At 39.9% G+C, this 26,078-nt stretch overlaps 1 protein-coding gene across 1 annotated transcript; it reads right to left on the bottom strand.

The window, feature by feature from the left end:
* Window positions 1–856: 856 nt before the first annotated feature.
* On the bottom strand, window positions 857–25,956 carry UTP18 (UTP18 small subunit processome component). Its single transcript, XM_081110197.1, has 14 exons — window positions 25,524–25,956; window positions 23,792–23,904; window positions 21,384–21,482; window positions 19,052–19,119; window positions 17,212–17,300; window positions 14,853–14,978; window positions 14,574–14,748; window positions 12,797–12,897; window positions 12,425–12,515; window positions 9,897–10,020; window positions 8,478–8,652; window positions 3,456–3,598; window positions 2,102–2,140; window positions 857–1,099 (listed from the first exon to the last, which is right to left on the bottom strand). The coding sequence occupies exons 1-13, from the start codon at window positions 25,860–25,862 to the stop codon at window positions 2,116–2,118; spliced, it is 1,668 nt and encodes a 555-aa protein (XP_080966323.1). The 5' UTR covers window positions 25,863–25,956; the 3' UTR covers window positions 857–1,099; window positions 2,102–2,115.
* Between the last annotated feature and the right edge of the window lie 122 nt (window positions 25,957–26,078).

Consider the following 26,078-nt stretch of genomic DNA (forward strand, 5'->3'; position numbering starts at 1 on the left):
TCAGGATTAACTTTTTAAAATGTTGCTACAAGAGAAAGGGTCTCCACAATTGTCCAAGAGCCCATCTTAACACAAAATTTCCTTTTGGAAAGATGCTGGGATATGTTAACACAATCCGCACCTACTGGGCTACTCTACAGACTGAAAAGGCCTGAAGACACCCGCTACTGAGCCGTCTGTGTGAACAGTTACGTGGGATTTACTACTTCCCCAGGCAGAGTCATTTTATGTCCCTGGAAAAACTTCCTCTCCCCTGATTCTTCCATGTTTTAGAAAGGAGGTGGACTGAAAGCTTAGACCTACTTGATACTTCTCACAACCAGTACTTCATAAATACATGGTTATCATGTAAGTTTTTCCTAAGAAATGTAGGGACTAGTCTAAAGCAAAGTTATATTACAATTATGGAATCAATTGCCAACCTTGGAACTCAAAGGAAACATTTACATCTTGGTAAGGGGTATTTCCAGGAAGGGGAGTGGCTAATAATTAGGACAAGAAGAACAGGTTTAATCACAACCACTTGAAGTACTACGTCCAGAAAAGGTCTTTCATTTCCACAATCACTTTTCCAGGACGACCTGCAAGTTCGAAATTCATTCTATGAGATGTCATTGCTCTCATGTCAAGCCGATCAGAGCCTGTTAGTTGTTACCCTGAAACATGGAGAGACCTACGCTGGGAAAGGAGGGCCTACTAATCAGGTCTAAGTGTGAAATAGGAGAACATCCGCCTATGTGACTTCTGGCTGCAGACAGGTGTTTCCAATTTCTCAGGTTTCGTCTTAAAAGAAATGCATCCATGTTAGTGAGTCTGTGTGCAGGTGGGGAGGGAAGAACCACATACATTTTTTTTTCATCTTTATTGTTAAAAGTATTACATATGCCCACTTTTTTCCCCCTCATTGACCCCTTCTATCCCACCCCTGTTCTCCCACATACATTTATTTTCAAACAAAAGTTGCCATGTATTTATTATACATTTCTATTAACTTAAATATGTACAGTTGGCTCAAAAAATCATGATCCGTACATTATCACACGTTCTGGAAAGCTTCTCAGATCTATCAGGATGGGCTTCTCTTGTGACTCAACTGAATCTGAGGAAAGAATAGAAGAAATCACACACCTGATTTATAACTGCTGGTCATCAACAAACATGTAAAAAACAAACAACATGTACTGACAATGTAATTTTCAGTGGCAAAATAGCTGGAGTGTTTTCCCCCACAGCTAATGTTTTGCTCAATATTATTCTACTTTCAAAAATTCTTTCCTCTATTTAAATCTATATGCACTCCCAGTCTCTCCTCAACATGTATGAATCCCAAAGATCAAATCAGTCAATTGTAATGAATAGGCCCACTGCAAAGCTCAGCCTCATGTCTACCATGTCTCATTTCAAAGGTCAAACCCTGGGAGAAGCAGCCTGCCCTACTGTTTTAAATTTTGGGCAGCAAAACTAATGGCCAGACATTAACTATGTCTATGACAATCTACTATTAACTAGCTACAGGGCAAGCACTTATAATCTCTCAAGAAACATATAGTATAAAGTAAGAGGATTTGAAGCTCCGGGAAGCTTTAATTCTATCTGAAGATACTTATCTCTCACTGTTCAGTCTCCTTTGTGGATTAAATGTTTAGTAATTACATTAGAGAGCTGACCTCAGAAGAAAAGAGCCAGATTACTGTTGAAATTCCCAAGGAAGCTCTGCCTGTGTGGCTCAGTGGTTGAGCATCAACCTATGAACTGAGATCATGGTTCGATTCCCAGTCAAGGCACATACTTGGGTTTTGGGCTCAATCCCCAGTGTGGGGCATGCAGAAGGCAGCTGATCAATGATTCTCATCATGTATGAGAATCTCCCTCTCCCTCCCTTTCTGAAATTTATTGATTTAAAGAAAAGAAAAAGAAATTCCCAAGGAAGATTCACGTCCAACCAGGCTCTTCCTGATCTACCTTCCATCCCACTCCCCTAAAGGAATACATAGCAACACAGGGGCAAAGAAACAAAGATCAGCTAATGTGGTCCTTTTGCCACTGACAGCAATGGGCGTAACCTTAAAACCTAAAGAAGCAATTTAAAGGATTTTCTTACTTCAAATGATCTCTTTAGAAGTCTGAGTAATGGTGCAACCTGCAAAAGTAAAAGACAAATCATCTAAACAACTTTGTGATAACCCAGAGTACTGTCAATCAGATCACAGAAGGGCACTTAGGGATATTTTAAGGGGGTAGGAGGGTGGAGTCATTCTCACCAGGCAGCTAGGTTGACTTCTCAATCGGACATTCTGAAGGAGTCTAATGCTAATACCTCAGATTTTAGATGAAAGTCTTAAGCTTGTCCCAAAGCATCAAATTGGGGTCTAAGAAATACCTGACCAGCCATACCCCACAGAAATGTTGTCAGTCCAACCTACTTGTTAGAAACTCTCACTGGAGAGCAACGCTCTGGTGGAAACGCTAATGGCCTGTGGGGCTTACTTAAACAAAAGAAAATTTTGGTTATAATAAACCAAAGGAAGAGAATTTCTAAGTGCAACAAGACTCTATATTCTTTTATATAATCCAAACTGAATCACCAAAAATGATCTGAAATGAGGATGGAAAATATCAATTTTCCAGGTATAACCCATTTTCCTTTCAAAGTAAGTTGAACTTGAAACCATATTATTGTTTGCTATATTCTTTTCACAGCTATATCCTCAAAGTCAATTTACATGCCTCCTTTTCTTCACTCCAGATTTCATTTTATTTCGAAAACAGACCTTCCCCAAAGCATATAAACATAAACACAGGCTTCTATGCAGCACCCACTACCAACACAAGGGAGCAAGGCGGTGGGGCTGTGATAGAAGTCACAGGTTTCCAGCTCTTGGGTTCTCCCTGAAGAGCCACCTGTCACAGAAATCTCCTGGCAACAATGCTACTAGATTTCACTTGTTCCTGCTCTATAGCCAAGTATACTGAGTGCAGAAAAGACCCTGGACAGAGCATAACTTTTGGATATCTTTGTGGTTAACGTCCTTATTTATAGCTTACCGCTGCAGGAAAAGAATTTTCTTTTAAAATGTAAATCTAATGAGTAAATGGCAAACTGCCAAATCAACATAAGGCACAAGAAAATGGCAATATTATTAAAGTGGCTACTTTTCCTCAATTTGACATTCTCAAAATACAGCTTACTCAACAAATAAAAAATAAAATTAAAAATTATCCCCAGGGGAACCTTTCTGCTAGTGCCATTTTATGGTTTTATGGTAGAAAAAAAAATGTGCATTTTGTTAGATAATAGAGATGAGATGTCAAACTCTACACTCTACAATTAATAACTTATTGTCATTGATTACAGAATTAACAAATTACATATAATTTGTTAACAATAGCATCTCTGCACACTTTCAAAGGAAGATTATAGATATTTCTGACTTTTACACATAAATAACACCTACCTATACAGTAGGGCCCTGCCCTTCTCATTCCCCAAAGCAAAATATCCACTTCTTGGAGAAAAATCCATGGTATGCACAAGAGAAAGATTCTTCTGCTTAGAGACCGGGAAGTTTGAAAATACTGTACAGGAAGGAAGGTGAACCTGCAGGAAATAATGAAAAGCTTTACATTTCAACAACTGGGAACTCAACTTTCTTAAATTTTCATCTTCACTCTATCTTTTAGCTGGAACAAAAAGCTCATTTTGACTGTAGTACACATTAATGTAGCAAAATATTCCAAAATTAAAATTTGATTTTCAAATTTGAAAGGGAAGGGAAGGAAGAGAAAAAAGCATTTTCTTGATGTTTTTAAAACTGCATCTAGCATGGTGCCTGGGAGATTCAAATGCTTGCCAAATAAATGAATAAACTAAGTCAATAGAAATACCCATTAATACTCTCACTTAATGACCACAGTAAAGAATACTAAAATCTGTCACAGGGAATGGATACTTAAACATTACAAAGAGTCTGATTTTACATGACTGAAGCCTCGGCAAAGTCATGCCACGTATTCCAATAGCATGTAACTTATTTTCTCGCTTTTATTTCTCAACTATGCAACACATCCTTTGCCTTTGGCAATCTCTCCTCAGGGAGGACTGGATCATGAAAACCTGGTTTCTCAAGTGAAACTGTGTTCTGACTCAGAGCTGAAAGCTCCCCTCAAGGCCAGGCCTAAGCACATAGGCACTCAGCCTCTTTCTCCACGAGTCTCAGGGGGAAAATGAGCCCAAGTCCAGGATAGGCGAGACAAGCCCTCACCCAGTTTGCAGATAAGTAAAACTCAAGCATGGAATCAGTTACCTTAAGCAGAATAGGACTTTAACAGCCCTCACTTTTCAAATGTTCTATAGCTCTTCCAAGAAATACAGCACCCTCACATTCATACGCATAGTTATCATTCAGCTGGTTATCTTGGTAGTCTGCCATCCTCCACATTTCTCGATGAGACTTTAAACCATCCAATCAAGGTGGTTTTCATAGACAAGTACCATTAGTATATGCATTTGTCTATTAAACGGGTTTTAGTCAGTCACTTACCAGTATTAGATCCTACTCCCTGATATATACCTATGGACCATTATATGTCAAGAAAGTATGTAGTGAATCCCCAAGTCATTTTCAATTATTCTCAACTTCTCCAGAAGACAGGTCTCACTGCATAGCATGGCATCAATGCAAAGGCATTAGTGCCAATGAGAAGTGGTCTTGACCCACTAAAGCTAAGAAGTTGGCAGTACCCAATTTGATCTTAACCTTTAAACTTCTTAAATACCACTCTGTATAGGGTCTTTGAAAAATTTAAATATATATATTAAAGTACATAATAAAGCACATTAGTATTTTAGGAGAGAAGCCACAGTATGGATATTGCAGAAGGTTTTACGCTTAGTTTGGGAATGCAGGAATTATGAGTTTTGGCAAGTGGCCTGGCTTCTTAATTATTTTGTTTAGTTAGTATAAGTTTGCATCCTCCAAGCATCTGAACAGGTGATCCAAGGCGTCAGGGGAGCAGACCATCAGGAAATAACCACTTGCCGCAAGGGCCAAGGACAGAATTGCCCCAAGCCTTACTTTTACTTCCATCCTCTATGTAACCTGCTCTTTAAACTATGCCCATATATTTGCTCATTAACTCTTCTGTCATGACTTGGAAGTTTGGGGACTGCTTTTCTGACTCTTCCAAAACAAAATATACCGGAACCAACCTATCTACTTGAATGACTTCTTAAAGAGAAGTGTATTAAACTACCTTTTTATTTTCTAACTGAAATTGGAAAAAACATCCTTCTAATTTGGATTCATGTTACTTTATACTTAAGTCAATTGCTTATTACAAATAGGAACTCCCTACAGGGCAAAAGTTGGGGTACAAGATGTATAGTAATATTTTTAAAGTTAATTTTTAACAGAAGGTAGCTGTGTATTTTAGTAGCTAAATCAACAGAACAGAGTACCAAAACACTGTGGTAAATACACACACTTACAACCCCCCTTAGATGTGGTGCCTTCGTGCAACAAATAACCTATACACCCATACAGAGTGGCCATGTGAGGTCTTTCTATTGGAGAATGAACATCAACTTATCAACAACTCATTTTCTTATTTTATCTCCTCTATTGACTTGGCTATTGGGGGCAAGAACAAACAAACAAACTAACAAACTGTTTACAATGTCCTCCCAAGAGACTCAACTCTATCTATGTGCAAAGTCCCCACTGTAATCTCTCACTGCATTACCACATCTTTCCTCAGACCTATGACCCTACCTGGTTAGAAGGTGGCAGTGCTCTGACCGCTATGGTTATCGTCATTATAAGATATAATTGAACAATTAATTAAAACCAAACTTTTTTACTTTAGAAAGTTCCCTTTATCTCCAAACACACATCTGTCATTACATTTAAGGGCCCAGATATAAAAATTCAACAAGTAAAGCTCGCTCATCCTTAATTTAATAGATAAGAAGTTCTCCAACTTTCTACTACATCCCAGATTACAGATGTAATAACTTAACTTCCCGGTCTCTTAATGGCACAATGCTTTAGATTTATATTCACTGTGCTGTGCTGAGATAACAGAGCTGTTTGGATCATTATGAGAATGCATTTAATGATGCTAACATTGTTTCACTGAGCTATTCTGAAGTTGCTAGGCCCAGCTTCTTTCCATTAGATATTATGGTTGACTAACATTTAAAAAATGGGATTTGGCTGTTACTAATGAATTCCTTGTGTGATTTTACCACAATAAAACACCATAAATGCTGCCCTAATCACTGAAGCAAACTAGGCAGAATTTACTAGGCATCTTGCAGAATATATTATGTCTGCATGAGATAGATCCCATGGTTTTATAAAACAATTTACTACCACTGAAATGATCAATGATTAATATGTCCTAGTCCACCACTCCTATTAAAGGAATGGAGATTTTAAAGCTGACTTGAATTAGAACCTTCTCGTTTGCCAAATGACTCATTCAACAGAGGCAATAAAACAACGCTATATTTTTCAAACACTTTATTCTAGTAGAATCCTTTCCTCCTCAAAGAAAGCGTTACGCAGAATGCCAATATGTACCAGGTAACACTGAAGCTGCTCTATGTGATACAGGTGGGAGCTGGGCCTCCTCCTTGACCTACGTGCCATCTGAAGTCCTGTACACATTCTAGGGCTCCGAGGAATTCAGTCAAAAAACAACTAAAGTGCTAGGGAAAATATGGAATCTAGAGGTACAGTACTGCCCTTCACCAGCTGTGACTTTGAGTAAGTTAATCCTGTGAATTGTTATTTGACTCAAGTTTTTTTTGTAGAATTCTCTGTAAATCTTTGTAAACTATACACTATTATACAAAGCTGATGAAGCATGCCAGACTCTTTGTTGAATGAAAGATAAAAATAACAGTCTGTGAAGTGCTTTCCACCTGGAAGTATACACGTAACAACAGCACAATGCAATACTGCCATTCAAAGTTCAATGCCATCTGTATACCTAGTGCCTAGAGCAAATAACCATTAAATGAGTGAAGAAACTGATTCTGCTTAAGGGGAAAGAAACTTCAGAGATGCAGTGACATGTAAGCTGAGCTCTGAGACTGGGCAAGAAAGAGTTAACAGAGGCCTGAGGCTGCTCTCCTTAGAAAGGCCCACTGCTGGCAAGGGGGGTCCTGAGATGGTGTCTGGGAACCTGACTGGTACACAGTCCCATACACTGATCTGAAACTTCCTCTAAGTGAGCAGGGTGGCGCACTGTGCCCAAACCACGGACACAATGTGGTCTACGCTGAGCACCTGCCTGTACTCCTGGGAGCCTAGAATTTCGGTGCATGCTGGGCAGAGGGTCCCTACATATGAACAACCCCAATAAAAATGTTGGCACTGAGTCTCTAATGAGCTTCACTAGAAAACACTGAACATATGCTGCCACACCTCACTGGAGGAGTTACACGTGTCCGGTGATCCCACTGGGAGAGGACTGCGGAAGCCTGCGCCGGGTTTCCTCCGGACTTTGCCCCTGGCCGATTTTGCTCTGTATCCTTTCCCTGTTAACAACTCTTAGCCGTAAGTGTGACTATATACTGGGTCCTGTGGTTCCTCCTACAAAATCACCAAACCTGGGAGGGGTCCTGGGGACTCCTAGTACAAAGGTATATTCACAAGCACTACCTAGCTATTTAAACTGCAATCTTTTTTAAAAAATGTATTTCTAAAAAAATAAATAAATAAGTAAATTATATATATATGTATATATATATCTCTCTTGACTTCAGAGAGAGAGGGAGAGGGGGAGAGAGGAAGAGGGGGAAAGAGGGAGGAAAAGAGAGAAACATCAATGATGAAAGAGAATCATTTTTTAAAAATACTTCTATTGATTTCAGAGAGGAAGGGAGAGGAAGAGAGAGAAACATCAATGATGAGAGAGAATCATTGATCGGCCACCTCCTGCACACCCCACACTGGGATTGAGCCCTTAACCCTGGCGTGTGTCCTGACTGGGAATTGAACCTCATGGTTCCTAGATCAGAGCTCAACCACTGAGCCACAACGGCCGGGCTAAACTGCAATCTTTTTACACAATTTATTTTCAAATCTAAAACTTGCCTCCACTCCACTAAGACAACATACCTCAGAAGGTAGATGAGGAAAGAAAACTGAAGAGGAAAGAAGTGTTTGCCTTAAACATACTCCTTAATAATATGCTGAAAGAAAGAAACCTGTGAAAATGAAGAATAGCCACTTATGAAATTTAATAAAACAGCACAGCTTTCCCAAAACAACCGACATAATACAAATGTGGTGCTACTGTGCATCTTTCCTACAACCACACCCAGAAGCGACAATACTAGTAATTTCTACATCAAAAGAAGCTACTCTTTAAAATAATCCACTCTCTCCTTTCCTGTTATTTTTCCATGTCTTCAACTTAAATTTTAAAATTATCAATGATAAAAGGAAAAGGTAAAGAAATATTACCAATCTGACTGCTTCTTTCATTTTTTCTGAAGCAATTGCCAAGATTTCTGTGGTAGGACTGAAGGTCAAAGAAGAAACACCGGTAACCAAGTTCATTATAGCTTTTATCGGCTTTGGGTTTGTTTCTTGGAGACAAGAATCTTGACTATATATGTTTACCACTCCACAGTTAGAACTGCAAAGAAAAAAGGGAATATGACAGGTTAAGACAAGCAAAGGGAAAAGCAAAGCCAAAGGGGCCAAGCGGTCCCGGGCCTATCTGAACATCTAGCCCCACCAGCTTATGCTTCTGGACAGCAAGACCCACGGGACCTCCCACCCAGGGAGGATTTGACCAAAATCTCTTAGGGATCAACTGTGTTTAGGCTAAGAAAGTCATAAAAATCCACTTCTCCAAGTTCTAAAACTACAGGTGCTGGTTGGTGGTTTGGTGGGTACGAATTACAGGTAAGTATTTAATGCCTCCTCCTCCCACCCTGGATCCTTAGAATCAAGCAGGGGAATGAAGCCATTGTTTTCCAGTGATCACATACGAACGTCCTAGATCAGTGGTCGGCAAACTGCAGCTCTGCAAACTGCAGTTTGTGAGCCACATGTGGCTCTTTGGCCCCTTCAGTGTGGCTCTTCCACAAAATACCGACTTCTGTGCATGGGCCACAAAGTTTCAATCGCACTATACGTGGACGCCCGAACGTGGTATTCTGTGGAAGAGCCACATTGAAGGGGCCAAAGAGCCACATGTGGCTCGCGAGCCACGGTTTGCCGACAACGGTCTTAGATAATACTTTCAAAATTTCTACAGTACTAACAAACAATATTTCCAAAGAACGTATGTTTTTGGTTTATACCACCTAGCCAGATGAAGGCAAAAATGCTTTAAATGCCTTTAAGGCTAAAACAAGTAACTAAAATAGTAATAGGAAAATTTGATGTGATCAAATAGATATTTCAAATATAAGAAAAATACAATGAGCCGAAACCGGTTTGGCTCAGTGGATAGAGCATCGGCCTGTGGACTGAAGGGTCCCAGGTTCGATTCCGGTCAAGGGCATGTACCTGGGTTGTGGGCACATCCCCAGTGGGAGATGTGCAGAAGGCGGCTGATCGATGTTTCTCTCTCATCGATGTTTCTAACTCTCTATCTCTCTCCCTTCCTCTCTGTAAAAAATCAATAAAATATATGAGAAAAAAAAAGAAAAAAAGAAAAATACAATGAAACAAGGCAGTCCAGTGTTTTCTTTGCTAAAGAACAGATAAACCACCAATATTATGTCACTGCATTAAGACAACAAAATGTAAACAACCTGGGTTTACTGATTTCCTATTACTCAATAGTTTATAAACAGTACTTAAGCACCATTTAGAATATCCAATTCTTTATTATTTTCTCATTACCACAATGTGATTCTCTTTACTCACCCACAAGCCACATACTGTCCATTCCTAGATGCTGCAATGCTCAATCCATATAAACTGCCTTCATCAACAAACCTGTTCAGGCACTTCCTAGAGTTCACATCCCAAACGTAAACTTCCCCATCCGCTGAATGAAAGAGCCAAAGGTTTGGTTAATTTTGTTTTAAACTTGAAAGGCAAGTGAACTGACTGATCTTAGTCCCTCTTGAACAGTACAAGGGACTACAAATAAATACCTACTACAAATAACCTAGATCTACAAAACTGGCTTAAAAATATTTCTTGCATACGTTCCCATGTATAGAAAACTGCATTCTCAATTAGTCATTAATAGTATCTTTAGATTTAGAGTGAACATCACAAACTCTTATCTTGCGTTGAGCTTTTAGAAAAAGCTTCTACATTTCACAGATTACTGGAGAAAATTTGAAAAAAAGAATAAAACACCCACCAGCCCAGGTTCTCTAACATCTATCAACAAGTATTAGAGCACCTAATATGTGAGGCTACGTGATTTAGATGTCAGATTGATGATAATGTTGATGGTGAAACAAAGGAAGTGAACTGATCCAGACCACAAGGAATTTGTAATTTAATTAAGAAAGTACACAGTTTATCTATTACCAAATAATTTAAATAACAAGGAATGCTAAATATAAACAACCATAAATAGTTTTGAGAAGGGAGAATTTGTACAAGGAAGAATATTAAATCTGAAGAGAACACAAATATTTTCATAACAGAAATGGCCATCAATTGCCAAAACCAGTCCTTAATTTTTTTTCTCACACCTATAGCCATCAGTATTGATGATCACCCTCTTCTCCACACCCAGTATCAATTTATTTCTATAATAACCCTACAAGTATCTCAAACATGGCTCTTCGCTCACCTATTTCAGCTCTTCCTTTTTTGTGTATATTGCTCTCAAGTTCACTGTTCTATATACTTTTATCCTCCCCATGGAATTGAATATATCTCACTGTTTCTACTCTTTCCTTAACAAATAAAATCTCCCAGGCTGGCATACAGATTTAGAGTAGGTAGCAGGTAAATATAATTGGAAAATTTTCATAGGATCATATTTCAAAACTTTGTTTTTCTGCAGGGTAATGGTACAATAAAGAAAGGTGTTTAAAGATTAGCTAGCAATCGACTAAAATGGAACAGAAGGGATCAAGGGCAGAAAGATCACCCAGAGACCAAGTCTATTTAAATGATCACAAGTTGATGAAGACTTACAGCAAAAGAGGCAACAATGAATCCATGAGGAAAAAGAAAAAAACTGATAAAGTGGAAAAGAGAAAAGGTAAATTATTTTTTCAATTATCATTCTATCTCAAAACATTCTTTATAGGTAACAATATGAACAATATGATGGCAATCACATAAACTACTTCTTTCAGAAGAGAAAAGGAAGAGGAAAGAGAACAGAGGGGAATAACAAGTAAAATATAGGCAACCCCCCATTACCAAGACTCAACTTGTGATTACACCTTCCCTCCTTTTAGGGCCTCTCTTACACTAAATTTGACCTCCTCCATGGTGACCAAATTTGTAAATATTTTACATCCACATCCAATTCATATAGCAAATTTCAGTACTCCTGCTGACTCTCCACCTCTTCTCCCCAGCTCTGACTCTCCCAGGGCCCAACAGCCATTTCACTAGGATTATTACTCTGAGCCAATATTTGTCCCGTACCTCTCAGGAAACCTAGAATAGGGACTATAGATACTGCTGACCTTCTTATATTAATTGGTAAAAAAAAAAAAATCTAACTCAGTTTTGTGAAAGTTTGATTCTAGGCCAAAACAAAACTTAAATAAAAGTTAATGCTTAAGTTAATCTTCTTTTAAAACTTTAAAAAATGTGATAGTATCAAATGCTCCTTGCTGAGGTAAAATAAAAATTATGCTAAAAAGCCCTGCAGAGATTACGAGATGCCACTCCTGGGCAGAACCACTCAAATGCCCCCACTACCATGCAGCATGGACTACACTGAGATTGGGATGACCCTCAAAATCCTTCAGGAAAGGGAGCAAGAGGCAAAGATGACACTGGCCAGAAAGGCAGAAGAGCAGGAAAGCACAAGATAAGAGAACATCAGGGATGATAAAGAGCTGGTCAATAGTGCTGCAGAAATATCAGGGAAGAGGAGGTCTGAATTGCTTTCAGTCAACAATAAAGAAAATTCCAAACATCCAAGTCACCAGGAGCTAAAAGAAAAGGGGTGATGATTCTACGTAACTTTCAAAAAGGAAGTCTTAGAATGACTCATCTTTTAAATAAGCATTTACTTTCCCTCTTTTCCTCAAACATGTTAGTGGTGTATGTTAAATGGTTAGCTCTGCACTATTATTAGCTAGTAAGTGAGAAGGCCAATGGCAACAAAAAAATGCATGCTAAAAACAAAACTGATTTGCTTACTAAAACAAGAAAGTCTAAAATCAAACACAATTTTTGATTAAACTTGAAATGTAAACACCTTCAAAGCTTCAAAGAAGCTTCTGATCATGTCATTAACTTACCCGAAGAGGCGTACACTTTCTTACTATCTGAAGAGAACGTGGATGCTGCAATCCTTCCATTTACTTTCATGCTACTAATCAATTCTTTAGTCTAAAAAAAAAAGTAATAAATATTGCTTATCAAATCGTCGTAGGAGGTGCACCGAAGAATCACACTGTGTAGGGCAGGAACATGGGGCTCTCCATTTTGTAGCACCTACTCGGCGTTTCTCCCTGTTCTCCAAAGTTCTCCCCCAACTGCCCGCAGCTTCTCCCCAAGCGCCACTCTGCCCCTCTACTTGGGATGCAGACTTACGGGCACCATGAGTTACGGTTCAAGACCATCCCTGCACTAATGTCTTATCCTAGAAGCAACGACTAATAATGCTTCACCTTCATTGACAGCAAATGAAAATATCCAGCAATGCCATTTATGAGCAAGAAGGACCCATCTGAGGAGACTTCGAAGCTCCTTACTATCTTCTCTTTCAAACCTAGGAAGAAAGGGGAATCAATTAAATAAGGATTAATATGGTTTTCCATAAAGCTATCTTTCACTGACAATTGAGAGTTTCTGATCTTTTAAAATATCTAAGCACCTCAAATTAAACAAAACCTAGCCTCAGCCACTGAATAAGTCTGACCCTCCTTCCACTCTCTCTGAAAAGCAATGGAAAAAAATACCTTCAGGTGAGGATTAAACAAAAAAAAATTTTTTAAAAAAAGGTTAACTGTATTTTCATCCAAAGTTTACAGTATATTATACTAGTTATATGTACATATATAGCGTTTTGCGTTTAACCTCACAAAAAATAGTGATAATTGCTAGTATCGGTATTATGATTGCTCTTTACAAATGCTGGACCTTTCAAAATATAAGTCAGATAAAATTTACAATGTGGCCTAAGGAAAGAGGATACAATGCTTTAAAGATGTCAAATACAAACCTTTTTATAGATTTGTGAAGATTTTTAGGTCAACTGCTGACAATTGATAAGAAAAGGGACGGCCAATTTCCATAGTATAGTAAGTGGGTGTGTGATAGGCAGTTAGATGGACATTTGGCCAGGTACAGAAGGTCACTAGGGCGGAAAGCCTCGGGTGTCTAGCAACAGGCAAAACTGGAAAAACAAGGACCTTGCCCAGAGTAACCTTTCCTCCGTTAGCATATAGCTGACAATGCAGTTTAGACCCCTTGACCTTTCTTATCACTGATCACGTGGCTCCGACTCTCTCCTGGCATGTCACTAGTCATGCGTAGACACAGACCCCCTTGGAGAGGGAACAAGGGGCTGAAGAAGACTCCCAGGCAGACCCTTGCATGACCACTCCCTTAAGCATTAACCCCTAGGGATAACATCGAAGCCTCAGTTTTGTTTCAGCTCCAGGACCAGAAAAGCAGCAAAGCCAGACAAAGAGATACCACGGCTGACATTAGGACCAGATAAACTGACCAATGACCCTCTGCCCTGGCACCAACCAATCACTGGAGACCACAACCCTGATTGAAAGAACACACACCTGGAAAGCTGATGTATAATTCTATTGAGACGCTCCCGAGATTTCCCAATAAATACCCTCAAGACAAGGATCTAGAGCATGCCTTAAAATACATTCCAACCTCTAAAAGCAGTACTTTATTTCCTTTAAATGTAAACCAAAATTCTATTATAACAAACACTAGAACTAGAGGTTACCAAAATTTCCTGAAGAGCAGAGAGGTGAAATAATTTGTCGAACAAAGTGAAACACACATCTTCTACCTCCCAGGCTCATGCTCTTTCCTCTGCATTAATTGCTAATTTTACAGACAAGTATTTGCAACTGCTTTTCTGGTCTAGGGGGATATATAATTCCAAATTATGATTTTCCCATAATAAGTGTTCAATGCAAAGCCAGTTCACTGTTTTCATTCAAACATTATTTCAACAATGCAATGACATTTTCTAAACAATACTATAACTAAAGAAACTTATTTTTAAGAATCCTATAGGGAGCATTTGATCTTGCTCCCCAGCATAAGTCATCATTTTGGCTCAAATAAATCCTTATAAAAATTCTCTTACAATTATGAGGAGGAAACTAAGTGGCTGTAAATACTGTTAGATGAACTCAGCTGTGGGCTGGGGAGTTGGGGGATGACCAGCTATGTGTTCTACAGAAAGCTTACCTCTCACTTGATGTACTGGAATTAACTTTCCAGCCAGCATATCATAGACATAAAGCACTTTGCTGTGGGTACTTGTGGCTAAAACCTCTTCTCCATTAGCACTAAAACAAGCCTTAAAGATTGGAAACTTTTCCAAATAGATGCTCTGAATTTTAGGATTTGTTTTCCCATCAACCTATAAGGAAGTACAAAATATTCCTTTTGGTTATTTCCATAGACCCTATATCCTGGTAGCAAACTTTTCACTCCAAGTTGTCATTTAAAAATGCAATGACATACCTGAAACAGTGATACAGAGTTATCTAGTGCAGCAACCATCACCACCTGAGCACAAGGATGGAACTGCACAGACGAGATCCGAGCAGTCGTAGGACGTTCAGCATTGGCATGTACGCAGTGCTTCATCTATGGAAAAATAAAGCTGGAATTTTATCAATTCGAATGGGTTAACATTATTTTCTTTAGAGCATGAAGGAAAGACATTATAAAATAGTTTATTTGCAGAACAAAGCCCACTGGAATGGTACCGAAAGACCACAGCTCTGCTACCAACCAGCAGGTCATTTCACCATACAATAACCCATGTTTACTGTCTATCAGATAAGGCTTAGATTAAGCTCGTGGAGCACCAGGATACAGTCACTTCTCCAAGATGCACCCTACTGGTTTGGTTTATTTTTTTTTTAATCTTCATCTGAAGACATGTTTTTATTCATTTTTGAAAGAGGAAGGGGGAGAAACATCAATGTGAGAAACATTGATTGGCTGCCTCCCATGTGCACCCCAATGGGGCATTGAACCTGCAACCTAGGGATGTGTCCTGACCAGGAATCGAACCCACAACCTTTTGGGATACACTCTATTTGGCTTAAAAGACTGAATTCCAGGGAAATTTTACCTAAAACTATGCAGCATCTTTGCATTCATGGCACAAAATAAGAGGTTCTATGATTAGCATGACGTACTAATGTTCTACAGGATGTATGGTTGTTAGTTTAAAGCAGGGGTCCTCAAACTACGGCCCCGTGGGCCACACGCAAATACAAATACTGTATTTGTTCCCATTTTGTTTTTTTACTTCAAAATAAGATATGTGCAGTGTGCATAGGAATTTGTTCATAGTTTTTTTTAAACTATAGTCCGGCCCTCCAACGGTCTGAGGGACAGTGAACTGGCCGCCTGTTTAAAAAGTTTGAGGATCCCTGGTTTAAAGTAATGACGATCTCATGCATCATTCGAACTATTTTCAGTTATTTCTTTGTTTTTATAGGGTTTTCCTTCTGTATTAAAATTTGAATTACATAAAAAGCAAGGTATTATGTGTATGCTTTATAACCACTGAAGTTAAATTTCTATGGTGACTCCATTTTCAATGGAGGTGAATTCACCCTACGAGCTCAATGAATTGTCTTAAGGTGGGGGGAGACAGAATCACTTTTTCCTAATAATTTATCACAACAGGGTCCCCTTCCCCATCCAAATATACATGCACGGCTTTATAGTGGGGAAAAATATCCACGTCAAAGAGAGATCTGTCCATGTGACAGATGTTTAACTGAAGCACGGTGCTGGGTAGGCACTCGGTTACTGCAATGAACAAGCTAACCACAGTGACGAGTTAGAAAGTAATGAGTGTACATTCATGGATAATAGAGACCAGTATAAACTTTTGAACAATAACAGATACAGAGGCAGAGCTGCCTCAAACAGATTGTCAACCTGCAGCGGGAAGGCCGGGGAGGGTTGGGGGGCAGGAGGGAGGGGGGTAAGAGATCAACTAAAGGACTTGTATGCATGCATATAAGCATAACCAGTGGACATAAGACATTGGGGGATAGGGGAGGCTAGGGGACTGTCTAGGGCGGGGGGATAAAATGGACACATATGTAATACCCTTTGTAATACTTTAAGCAATAAATAAAAAAAATAAAAAAGAAAGTAATGAGTGTAGACCACTTCAGATACAGTGGCCGGGAGAGACCTTTCTAAAGTGTCATTTGAGCAGAAAGGGAATAATGAGCTGGCTATTAGCAGTGCCTGAAGAACAGACAGACAGAAAGAAGAGCAAGAGCACAAGTTCTGAGGCAAGAAAGGACTCAGCTCATTCAAGAAACAGAAAGAAGGCCTGCATGGCTTGACTAGGAAATACGGAGAAAGGTCTGAGATGAAGTTTTGGATGTAGGCAGAAGCCAGACCATAAGGGCAGCATAGACCATGAAAAGGAATATAGAAGTTTTCAAAACACAATGAAAAGTGACATAATGCTTTACTTTAAAAATATCTATATGAAGAGTAGTTCAGGAGGAAGTAAAGTGGACGAGGGAAATGAGTTACAAAGCTACTGCAGTAACCGGGGTGACAGAGGACAGCAGAATGAACTAGGCTGGTGCCAAGAGAAATAAAGAGAAATGCAAGAGGAGAAATCAAATAGGATTCCTAAAAGATTCCTAGGGACATCATTTAACTTTCTTGATCATTTTTGTAACAGATGAAAAACTAGCATAAGTATTTACCCAGGCAAAATGACAGCAAACACATTTAGTCCCACAGATAAAAGGAATCCATACAGTTGTAACTGGGAAGCATACTGAATTTCAGAGGTAATTAGCTGGGGAGGCCCAACTTCACTGACTCTCACCTTTAAGATTCCTTTAGGAAGAGAAGTCGATGTGGATATGAAATTCCCAGTCCTTTGCAATAAATCATCTTCATCCTCTTCACTTTCATCTAAGTCAAACAAACCCACAAGGCTGATCTTTAGAGTAATTGAGATGAGCATTACCTACCCCAGATGTCTATAGTTGAAACCTCAACTCCCTTACCAGCCTCCCAACCTTAACTACTTTATTTAAGCTGCAATTGGTAAAAGTAAAACAGCAAAATAAATTTGAAACAGCGGAAAGGATGACAGAGCTCAATATATATGATCAAAATCAAGCCTGACTCTAGAAAGACACACATTCACAGACAGTGACTAGAACAAGATGAAATGAAGTTGAAATAAACTCAGTATTTAATTTGAAAAGAATTCATATTGAGTTCTTTAGCAATAGGGTGGACAGCAGAGCTAGCTTAACAACTCTCGTGAAAAAGAACTAGAACTGAAAGACCAATGTCAGCAAACTGTGTATTAGAACTTCAAAGAGAGCTAAGAGCGCCCTGCTGTGGCTCAGTGGTTGAGCATTGACCCCTGAACCAGGAGGTCACGGTTCAATTCCCAGTCAGGGCATGTGCTCAGGTTGCAGGCTGTCCCCAGTGGGGGGGTGGGGGGAGGTCCTGATGGATGATCCTCTCTCATTATACATGTTTCTATTTCTCCCTCTCCCTTCCTCTCTGAAATCAATAAAAATATGCATAAAAAAAAGAGGGAGAAGAAAGAGTACATTATGTGATATATTTAAGTGGAGGCTAAAGTATCCTCTAACAGATGTTGTAGAAAAGGTTCTTGCAGTGAATAAAGCAAGCTACAACACTAAGATTCCCTCAACCTCTACAAGTATCTGGCTGGAAACCAGAAGATACACTCCTATTTGATAACAGGGTGAGTTTTCCACAGCATTATATAAAACAAGTAGCTTCAGTACTATGAGGACTGATGGGTGTGGTGAAGGTGTACTTTACTACCATGAGGACTGACAGGTGGAGGAAGGGAGGAGAGGTGGTGGTGGTAATCAAACAGAAACTCATCCGATATCAAGGATGCTAAGGAAGAACTCCTGAATTATGTGGGAGGACTTATCTGGGACTCCCTAAGGGATTTCAAAGGTCAATTCCAAGTATAAAATTTATAACTCCAAGCACATAAATCAGATCTTGGCTTAGCCATTCATAGTTACATCTAAACTCAAGAATCTAAAAGCAGGAAACAGTTATGGTACAAACCAAACTTGAAACCTGGAACTGAAAAATAAGTTTTTATAAAGTGACTAATCAATCATCTGGGCTCGACCTGACATGTGCTCCTTAGGCAGACATCCCATTTCCTACTGGTCAGCTAAGTTAGTTGCCAATGTCTTCAGAAGGGACTCTGAATCAAGAAGTAACAGTACTACTCATTTTTCCTTAACCCTATGCCATAAGGCAACACAGTTCTGTTGAGGAAAAAAACCATAAAATCCATCCATTATGTCTTTACAGTGGAGAATATGCTGTTAAGCAAGCCTTACATTATTGCAAAAGGGCTTCCCTCAGAGAAATGGTGGACTTCAAAACCAGATTTTTTTTTAAAAAAAAAGACATATTTGAAACACCAGGCAGGTTTTATTGTTTGTTTTTTAAATATGGAACGCTTCAGGAATTTGTGTGTCATCCTTGCACAGGGGCCATGCTAATCTTCTCTGTATCGCTCCAATTTTAGTACATGTGCTGCTGAAGTGAGCACGAAACACCAGGTTTTAAGGAGCTTCATGAGAAAGCTCAAATAATAACAGAACAAGAATAGCACTTCTTTACTAATAAACAAAGGAATCAACACTTACCATCTGAAGATATTTTCCGCTTATTAGTCTCTACCCAGGCAGGTACTCCCCCCATGGCATGCTGAAATCTAAGCAAAAAACATGAAAAATGTGTATGGTAACCACTGTATGTTCATAGAGCATGATACATTTAAAGAATATAGGTAAGACCATCCTTGAGAACATGTTTATATTCTCTTCCAAAGAAGAGAACAAAAAGAACAAAATAGTCCCAAGGAACTTATTTGGAAACTTTCATGAATATCTAAACTAGTCCTGGATACGGGACACCTGGATACATATTTGTTGTTAATTATTTACAACTAGTTATATGGTTGTCTTATTTGCTCATTTCAGCACATCCGAGATGTTGGGACTCATCCCAGATGGTGAGCCCTACCATCACCAGGATTTTCCCGTGAAGGAATTTTTTAAAAACCCTGGCACAGGGAAAAAGATCAGACCTGAAAGAGGCTGAAGCAACTAGACTTGGAGGGCAGTAGACTGTAGATGAGAAAGCGCTCCAGAAACCTGCACAGTAGTTGGCAGACACTGCTGGGGAATACTAAGCTGCACACTCATAGGGTGAAAACTCCACGAGGTGAGGCCAACAACTACCAAGGAGCTGTAAGTTGCACAATACCAAAGCTCAGCCACTGGAGTTCCAACCAATTAGAGAAGGTCCTTCCTGAACACTGGGCATCCAGTAAGAGATGCCAGGAAGGGCATACCTTAGTAATGGAGCTAAACCAGACTGGAGGATAATATACTACTCTAGAGCAAAGCTAAAAAGAAACCTTTTAAAGGATCAAACTGATCTCTGAGCCAGTTAACAGCCCACCAACACAAAGTTTAATAGTCATTAAAAGCCGAAAACAAAACAAAAAACAGCCTGGCAGGTATGGTTCAGTGGTTGAGTGTCAACCCATGCACCAAGAGATCACCAGGTCCATTCCTGGTCAGAGTTCCAGGCTTGAACCCCAGCAGGGGGTGTGCAAGAGGCAGTCAATAGATGTTGATGTTTCTCTCTCGTTGATGTTTCTATCTCTCTCTCTCCCTCTCCCTCTCAAATCAATACAATTTTTTTTAAAAGCAAAACCCAGACACTGAAGTTAACACACACTTCTCAGAATCCAAAATTACTAGACATGCATAGAAGCAGAAAAATGTGACCCATAACCAGAAAAGTCAGTCAACAGAAACAGACACAAGAATGACAGACACAACAGGATTAGCACACCAGGACTTTAAAATAGCTAATACAAAAATATTCAAGTATTTAAAGGAAGTTTAACATAACAAGAGGGAAATAGAAACTAAACAAAATACAACGTCTCAAGCTGAAAAGATCTTCTAAAGCTGAAAAAAATATAAAAATACAAAAATAAATAATAATAAAGCTGAAAAAATGTAACACCTGAAATACTGTAATAGAGTCACTAAATGGGCTTAACAGATTCAAAAGAGTACATATTGTATATGTTATTGATGACACTCTGGAAAAAAACAAATCTGTAAGGACAGAAAATATCAGTGGTTGTCGGGACTAGAGGGGTTAGAAGTTGAGGCGAGAGGGCAGACTGCCAAGGGTAGTGTAAGAGAACTTTTGGGGGTGATGGCAATGGTCTATATTTTGATTCCTTATCTTAATTATTGTAGTGCTTACATGACTATGTGTTTAACAAAATTCATAAAGATACTTTGAAAGAGTGAATTTTACCATAAATTATACTTCAATAAACCTATTTTTTAAAAAAGTAATAATGCAATAAACCTCTAGAAATGCTTTTAAATGTCAGTACAAACAAAAATAAAATATTTTCTTTCAACAACAAAGATAATAATAAATAAAATAGAAAACAAAAATATTTTTAGTATTTTTCAATGTTTTGCCCTGGCCACACGGTGTGTGTGGTTCAGTTGATTGGACTGTTGGTCCATACACCAAAAAAAAAAAAAAGATCTGTAAGTTTGAACTGGAAGAATCAATATGAAATCATTATGTTAAAATATACACAAATTTCCTAGCTCTGTTCAACTAAAAGAGCTTGGAAAGTGTGAAAAAGAGATGGCTTACCATATACAAAGGAACAAGCAAGTAAGCAACATTATCATTGACTATGATATCTGGGTGATAGGATTACAAGTTTTGTCCAAAATTTTTTTGTGCTTGTATTTCATCTTTCCCCAAAATACTGAAATTTAATCATATCTTCCAATAGCAATGCTCGTAATGTTTCAAAATGGAAATCATATTACCCAAGAAGCTATTATAACCAAAGACTGAGCGAATCAAAATAAACTACTGGTTATAAAGACCTTCTCATTAAGTCATATGAAAAAGGATACTTACTCTTCCTTAAGTCTCTTTTGAAGCTCATTTTTTGAAAGTTTATTTTCACTGGCATTTTTCATCATATCTTTCCGAAAACGATTGTTCCTCATGTCAACCCTATAAAAAACAGAACAGCATGGGTTAACTGACTTTTAAAGGACTAATATAAAAAACAACTGTTGTCTTCAGTAGTTTGAGAAAACTAATTTAATTGAACAACATGTCAAAACTTGTAAGATATGGAACATCTGAGATGCACATCCTCTATTTTCCCCAAAACAAACAAACAAGAAGTCTCCAACATTTTACACTATACAATTTACCACTTGAAGCGCTAATATTTCAAATACATAATGACTTTAGACACAGCTTATGCCATTCACCTAAATAAAACTCAGGTAAAATAAAAAATTAAATTATTTTTTTTTAAAAACTTAAAATCCTATGAAGGAAAAATATAGGCACCCATTTATCTCTGATGGACTTTTTACTTTTTAACAACAAAAAAAAAAGGGAAAAGATTCCTAGACTTGACCATATAAAAACTTAAATATTCTATTAGATATTTTAAAAAGCATTAAAAGGAAAACAGAAAGCTCAGAGAAAAACCTACAATAAATTTGACATATAAAGGTTGGAAATTCTCAACGTGTAAGGAGCTGATATAGCAAGATCATTAAGAAACAGTCTCAGCTGCCATTTGTGACGTGAATGAACCTGGAGACATTATGTGAAGTCAGGGGTCCTCAAACTTTTTAAACAGGGGGCCAGTTCACTGTCCCTCAGACCGTTGGAGGGCCGGACTATCGTTTAAAAAAAAACTATGAACAAATTCCTATGCACACAGCGGCGGCAAAAACACCCGGCAGGCAGGCCGGATAAATGTTTTCGGCGGGCCACATGGGCCGAAGTTTGAGGACCCCTGTGCTAAGTGAAATAAGACAGACAGAGCCTGGCGGTGTTGCTCAGTGGTTGAGTGTCGACCTATGAACCAGAACATCACATCTGGAGTCCCAGACAGGGCAAATGCCTGGGCCGTGGGCTCAATTCCCAGTGTGAGGCATGCAGGAGGCAGCAGATCAATAATTCTCTCTTGACGTTTCTCTCTCCCCCTCTCCCTTCCTCTCTGAAAGCAATAAAAATATATTTAGAGGGGGAAAACAGACAAAAAAAAATACTGCATGATCTCTTTGTATGTGGAATCTAAAAGGCAGACCACATAGAAGCAGAAAGTAAATGGTAGTTACCAGGGATGGGGAGGTGAGGAAAATGGGAGAGATGTTGGTCAAAACTGCAATTATATAGAATGAATAAGTCTAGAGAGCAAATGTACAGCATAATGACTACACTTAATATTACTGCGTTGTATAGTGGAAATTTACTAAGAGAGTAGTTTTCAGGGACTCTCACACACACAAAAAAAAATGGAAACTATATGAGAAGGATATGTTACTTAGCTTGACTAGTAATCATTTTACTACAAAGTATCATGTTGTACCCTTAAATACATATAATTTCTACTAAATAAAGTCTCTACAGTAAACAAATAAAGACATAATAGAGGACAGTTTAAGAAACACCAATGAAAAATGTTTTCTCAGCACTAAGTATACATTTTCCACCCATTAAACTCACAAAGTCTGAAAAAAGCATTGCTTGTAAGAATGAAATGCAATGGGCACCTTTTAATGAGATGATAAATTGGTAGGACCTCATGCTCAGTCTAACAGTGTTCATTCATCAAGAGCCTTAAAAAATGCCTGTGCTCGTTAAGTAGTTCTATCATAATCTTTCTTAAATAATTAGAAAAGTGAGTCAATGTTTATGCTCAAATGTGTATCTCAACATTAATTTTTTTAAAGGGGGAAAAAAACCTATCCATCCATTAACAGCTATGGAAATTACGGTAAATTCATACAATGGACTATAATACAACCCTTTTTAAATGTTTATGAAGGTATTTCTTTTTCAAGTGGGGAAAAAGACTTGTGTCATTTCATCTACTAAAGTACATATTGTGCATACAGATATTTTAGTCTTTTCTTAGTTTTAGGCATTGTGCTAAGAGCTCTACATATACTACTTCATTAAATCTCAAAAGCCTTTTGGTATAGTTACTATCATTATCTCCATTTTACAAAGGAGAAAAGGTAGTTCCAAACTTGCCCAATGATCAGTTAGGAACTGGCCAAATTAGGAGGCAAAATCAGGGCTAGACAACACAGAAGAGAAGAGAAAGGGCGGGTAGTACGCCAACACGTTAACCTCAGTGGCAAGATAATGAATGACCTTTTCTCTCCTATACTTTCCAATATTTTTCAAATCTTCACATAATCACAAATTCGTAAAAAGAACTTTTTTCAAACCTGCGATATAACTTTTAAAGTATTCCGAGAGATTCCGGAAGAAAACATTTGGCAACTTACATTTCCTCATCTTCATCTTCTTCATCCACCCAAACTGGCTTCTTCTGAGGTGGAAAATTATCTTTTGCTTCATTCTCCACTTCTGAGTCACCTGAGTCTTCCTGTACTTGAGCCTAGAGAGGAAAAAACGCCCTCAAGCGCTAAGTTTTTCATGTCCCACGTGACAGACACATAAACCGTGGAAGTTAGATGGCTTGTAGAATGTTCTGCTTTTACAGCCCTCTGATAAAATAGTAAGACAGAATGCTATCACAGCATAGGCTGGAGGGAAAAATAGAAAATGAGGAAATTAGAGAACGGTACCACACACTGGACAGGCGGGGTAAGATGGAACAGTCAAGGAGAGAACATCAACATGCTCGAAGGAAAAGACCAAGCAAGACAAGAACAACAAAAAAGGTAAATTGACAGATGAAGAAAGGAGCAGGAAAAACCCCAGAACGACAGAAATTACGGGACCAGAGGCGGGCTAACATCAAAGATAAAATCACATGACAGAATGTCATAGTTAGTTCGCCTTTCATATCCTTAGACATGCCTCTTCTCCACTTCTCCTGTCATTCCTGACCCCATCCCCTTTTCAGAAATGCTATCCTGCACTATCAAGTCTAAATCTAGACCACACACTACCTGAAGTGAGCTTGAGCTTTCCCCAAACCACAGGGTAGAAATAAACAAATCATTCCTACTGGCTGCTGCCCACCTACGACCCTTCAAAGCCCAATAAATCCCACCTCACATGGGCAGTTTCTTTTCCTGACTAGGAAAGAGTCACACGGTTCAGCATTTTTCCAATAGTAGTTCCGTATCTCCCTACTAGATGAGGCACCCAAAGGGGTTCCTGGCCATCAGCTGTTACTTGCTGGGTCCACGCTCATTTAGCAAACCGCCATCATCGGTGAAGTCCTGCGTGGCCACCCTTCTCTCCGCACACTTATCTCCCTTTTCCCGAACGATTTTTTTTTTATCTCTCTTCAGCACTTGTCATTGAGAATTTTACAGTACTTCTCTCCTTTATCTTATGCCTCTGCCACAATACATAAGCTCCAGGAGGGCAGCCAATGAAAACTGATTTTTTTCCCCATTGCTGTTTCTGCTCCGGTGCCCAGAACAATGCCTGGGGCTTCTTATCGTTGAATAAAAAGCCAAATATATAATAAAAGATGATTTTTGTGTGTGTGTGCAAAAACAGGGTTTTCATTGCTAGGAAAAAATACCTGGCACCTAACAGGCTCCCAAATATTTGCTGAACAGGCGAATATGTGATCATTCTCAACGTTGGAGAGAAAATCATTTGGAGAAATGTTAACACGCAGATTCCCAGGCCCGTGCCCACGAATTCTAATTCCACAAACCGAGTGGAACTCCTGAATCACCGCCAGGTACGGAGGCAGGCGATCGGACGACCCCGAGGGAGCAACACAGAGTAGGAGGACGCGCGGGGCTGAACCACGAAAGATGCTCCCGACTACAGTCCGCCAAACACATAGATGTTGCGCGCCTGCTGGGTGGGTACCAGGCGCAGCAGCTCCCACGCCGGCGGGGAAGGCGCGGTCTCCGCCCTCCCGAGACCTTCCGCCAGGCCCCCCTCGGCGCCCGCGTTCTCCCGCTCCCTCCCACCTGGGTCTCCCCGGCGCCGCAGGTCGCCCAGGCTCCGCCTCCGGAGGTTCGCCGCCCACCGCGCGCCCCGCCCGAGCGCGCCCAGCCCGCCGCGCGCCGCGGCCTCTCTCACCCGCGGGCCTCGCAAACGCCGCAGCAGCGCGTCCTCGTTGTCCGCGGCGTCACCGAAAACCAGCTCCTCCAGGCACCGCTCCACGGCCGGCTTGTCCTCCTCCAGCGTCAGGCGGTGCAGCTCCCGGAGCCGGCTCTCCTCCGCCGCCGCGATCGTGATCGCAGCGGCCGCTGCTGTCGGCCCGGCCGGCGGTTTCCGCTGGGATGAATAGGCAGCCTTTCGGGGCGGCCCGCCCGGCCCCGCTCCGGCTTTCCTGTCCGGCTTCATTCGGATCTTCCGGTTCGGCCTCGACCCGGTTCTCCGCTCCGGTTTCGTTCGGCTCCTCCGTTCGGGTGGCATCGTTGGCTTGGAGAAGAAACGCAGGCGCTCACGTGGAGCTTCAGTGCGCGTGCGCCGAGGCGCGGAGCGGTCCGCGGCGGCCGAGGCCCCCGGGGGCCGGAAGGAGCATGCGCAGCCGGCTAGCACGTGACCACCACTCTCGTCCGACGTAACGCCCACTCCCCGCACGAGCCCCTCCCGTGTGGGAGTTCCTCGGGGAGGAACAATCTTCCGGGT

Source organism: Myotis nattereri (assembly GCF_964212035.1).
Source record: "Myotis nattereri genome assembly, chromosome: 16".
NCBI lineage: Eukaryota > Metazoa > Chordata > Mammalia > Chiroptera > Vespertilionidae > Myotis > Myotis nattereri.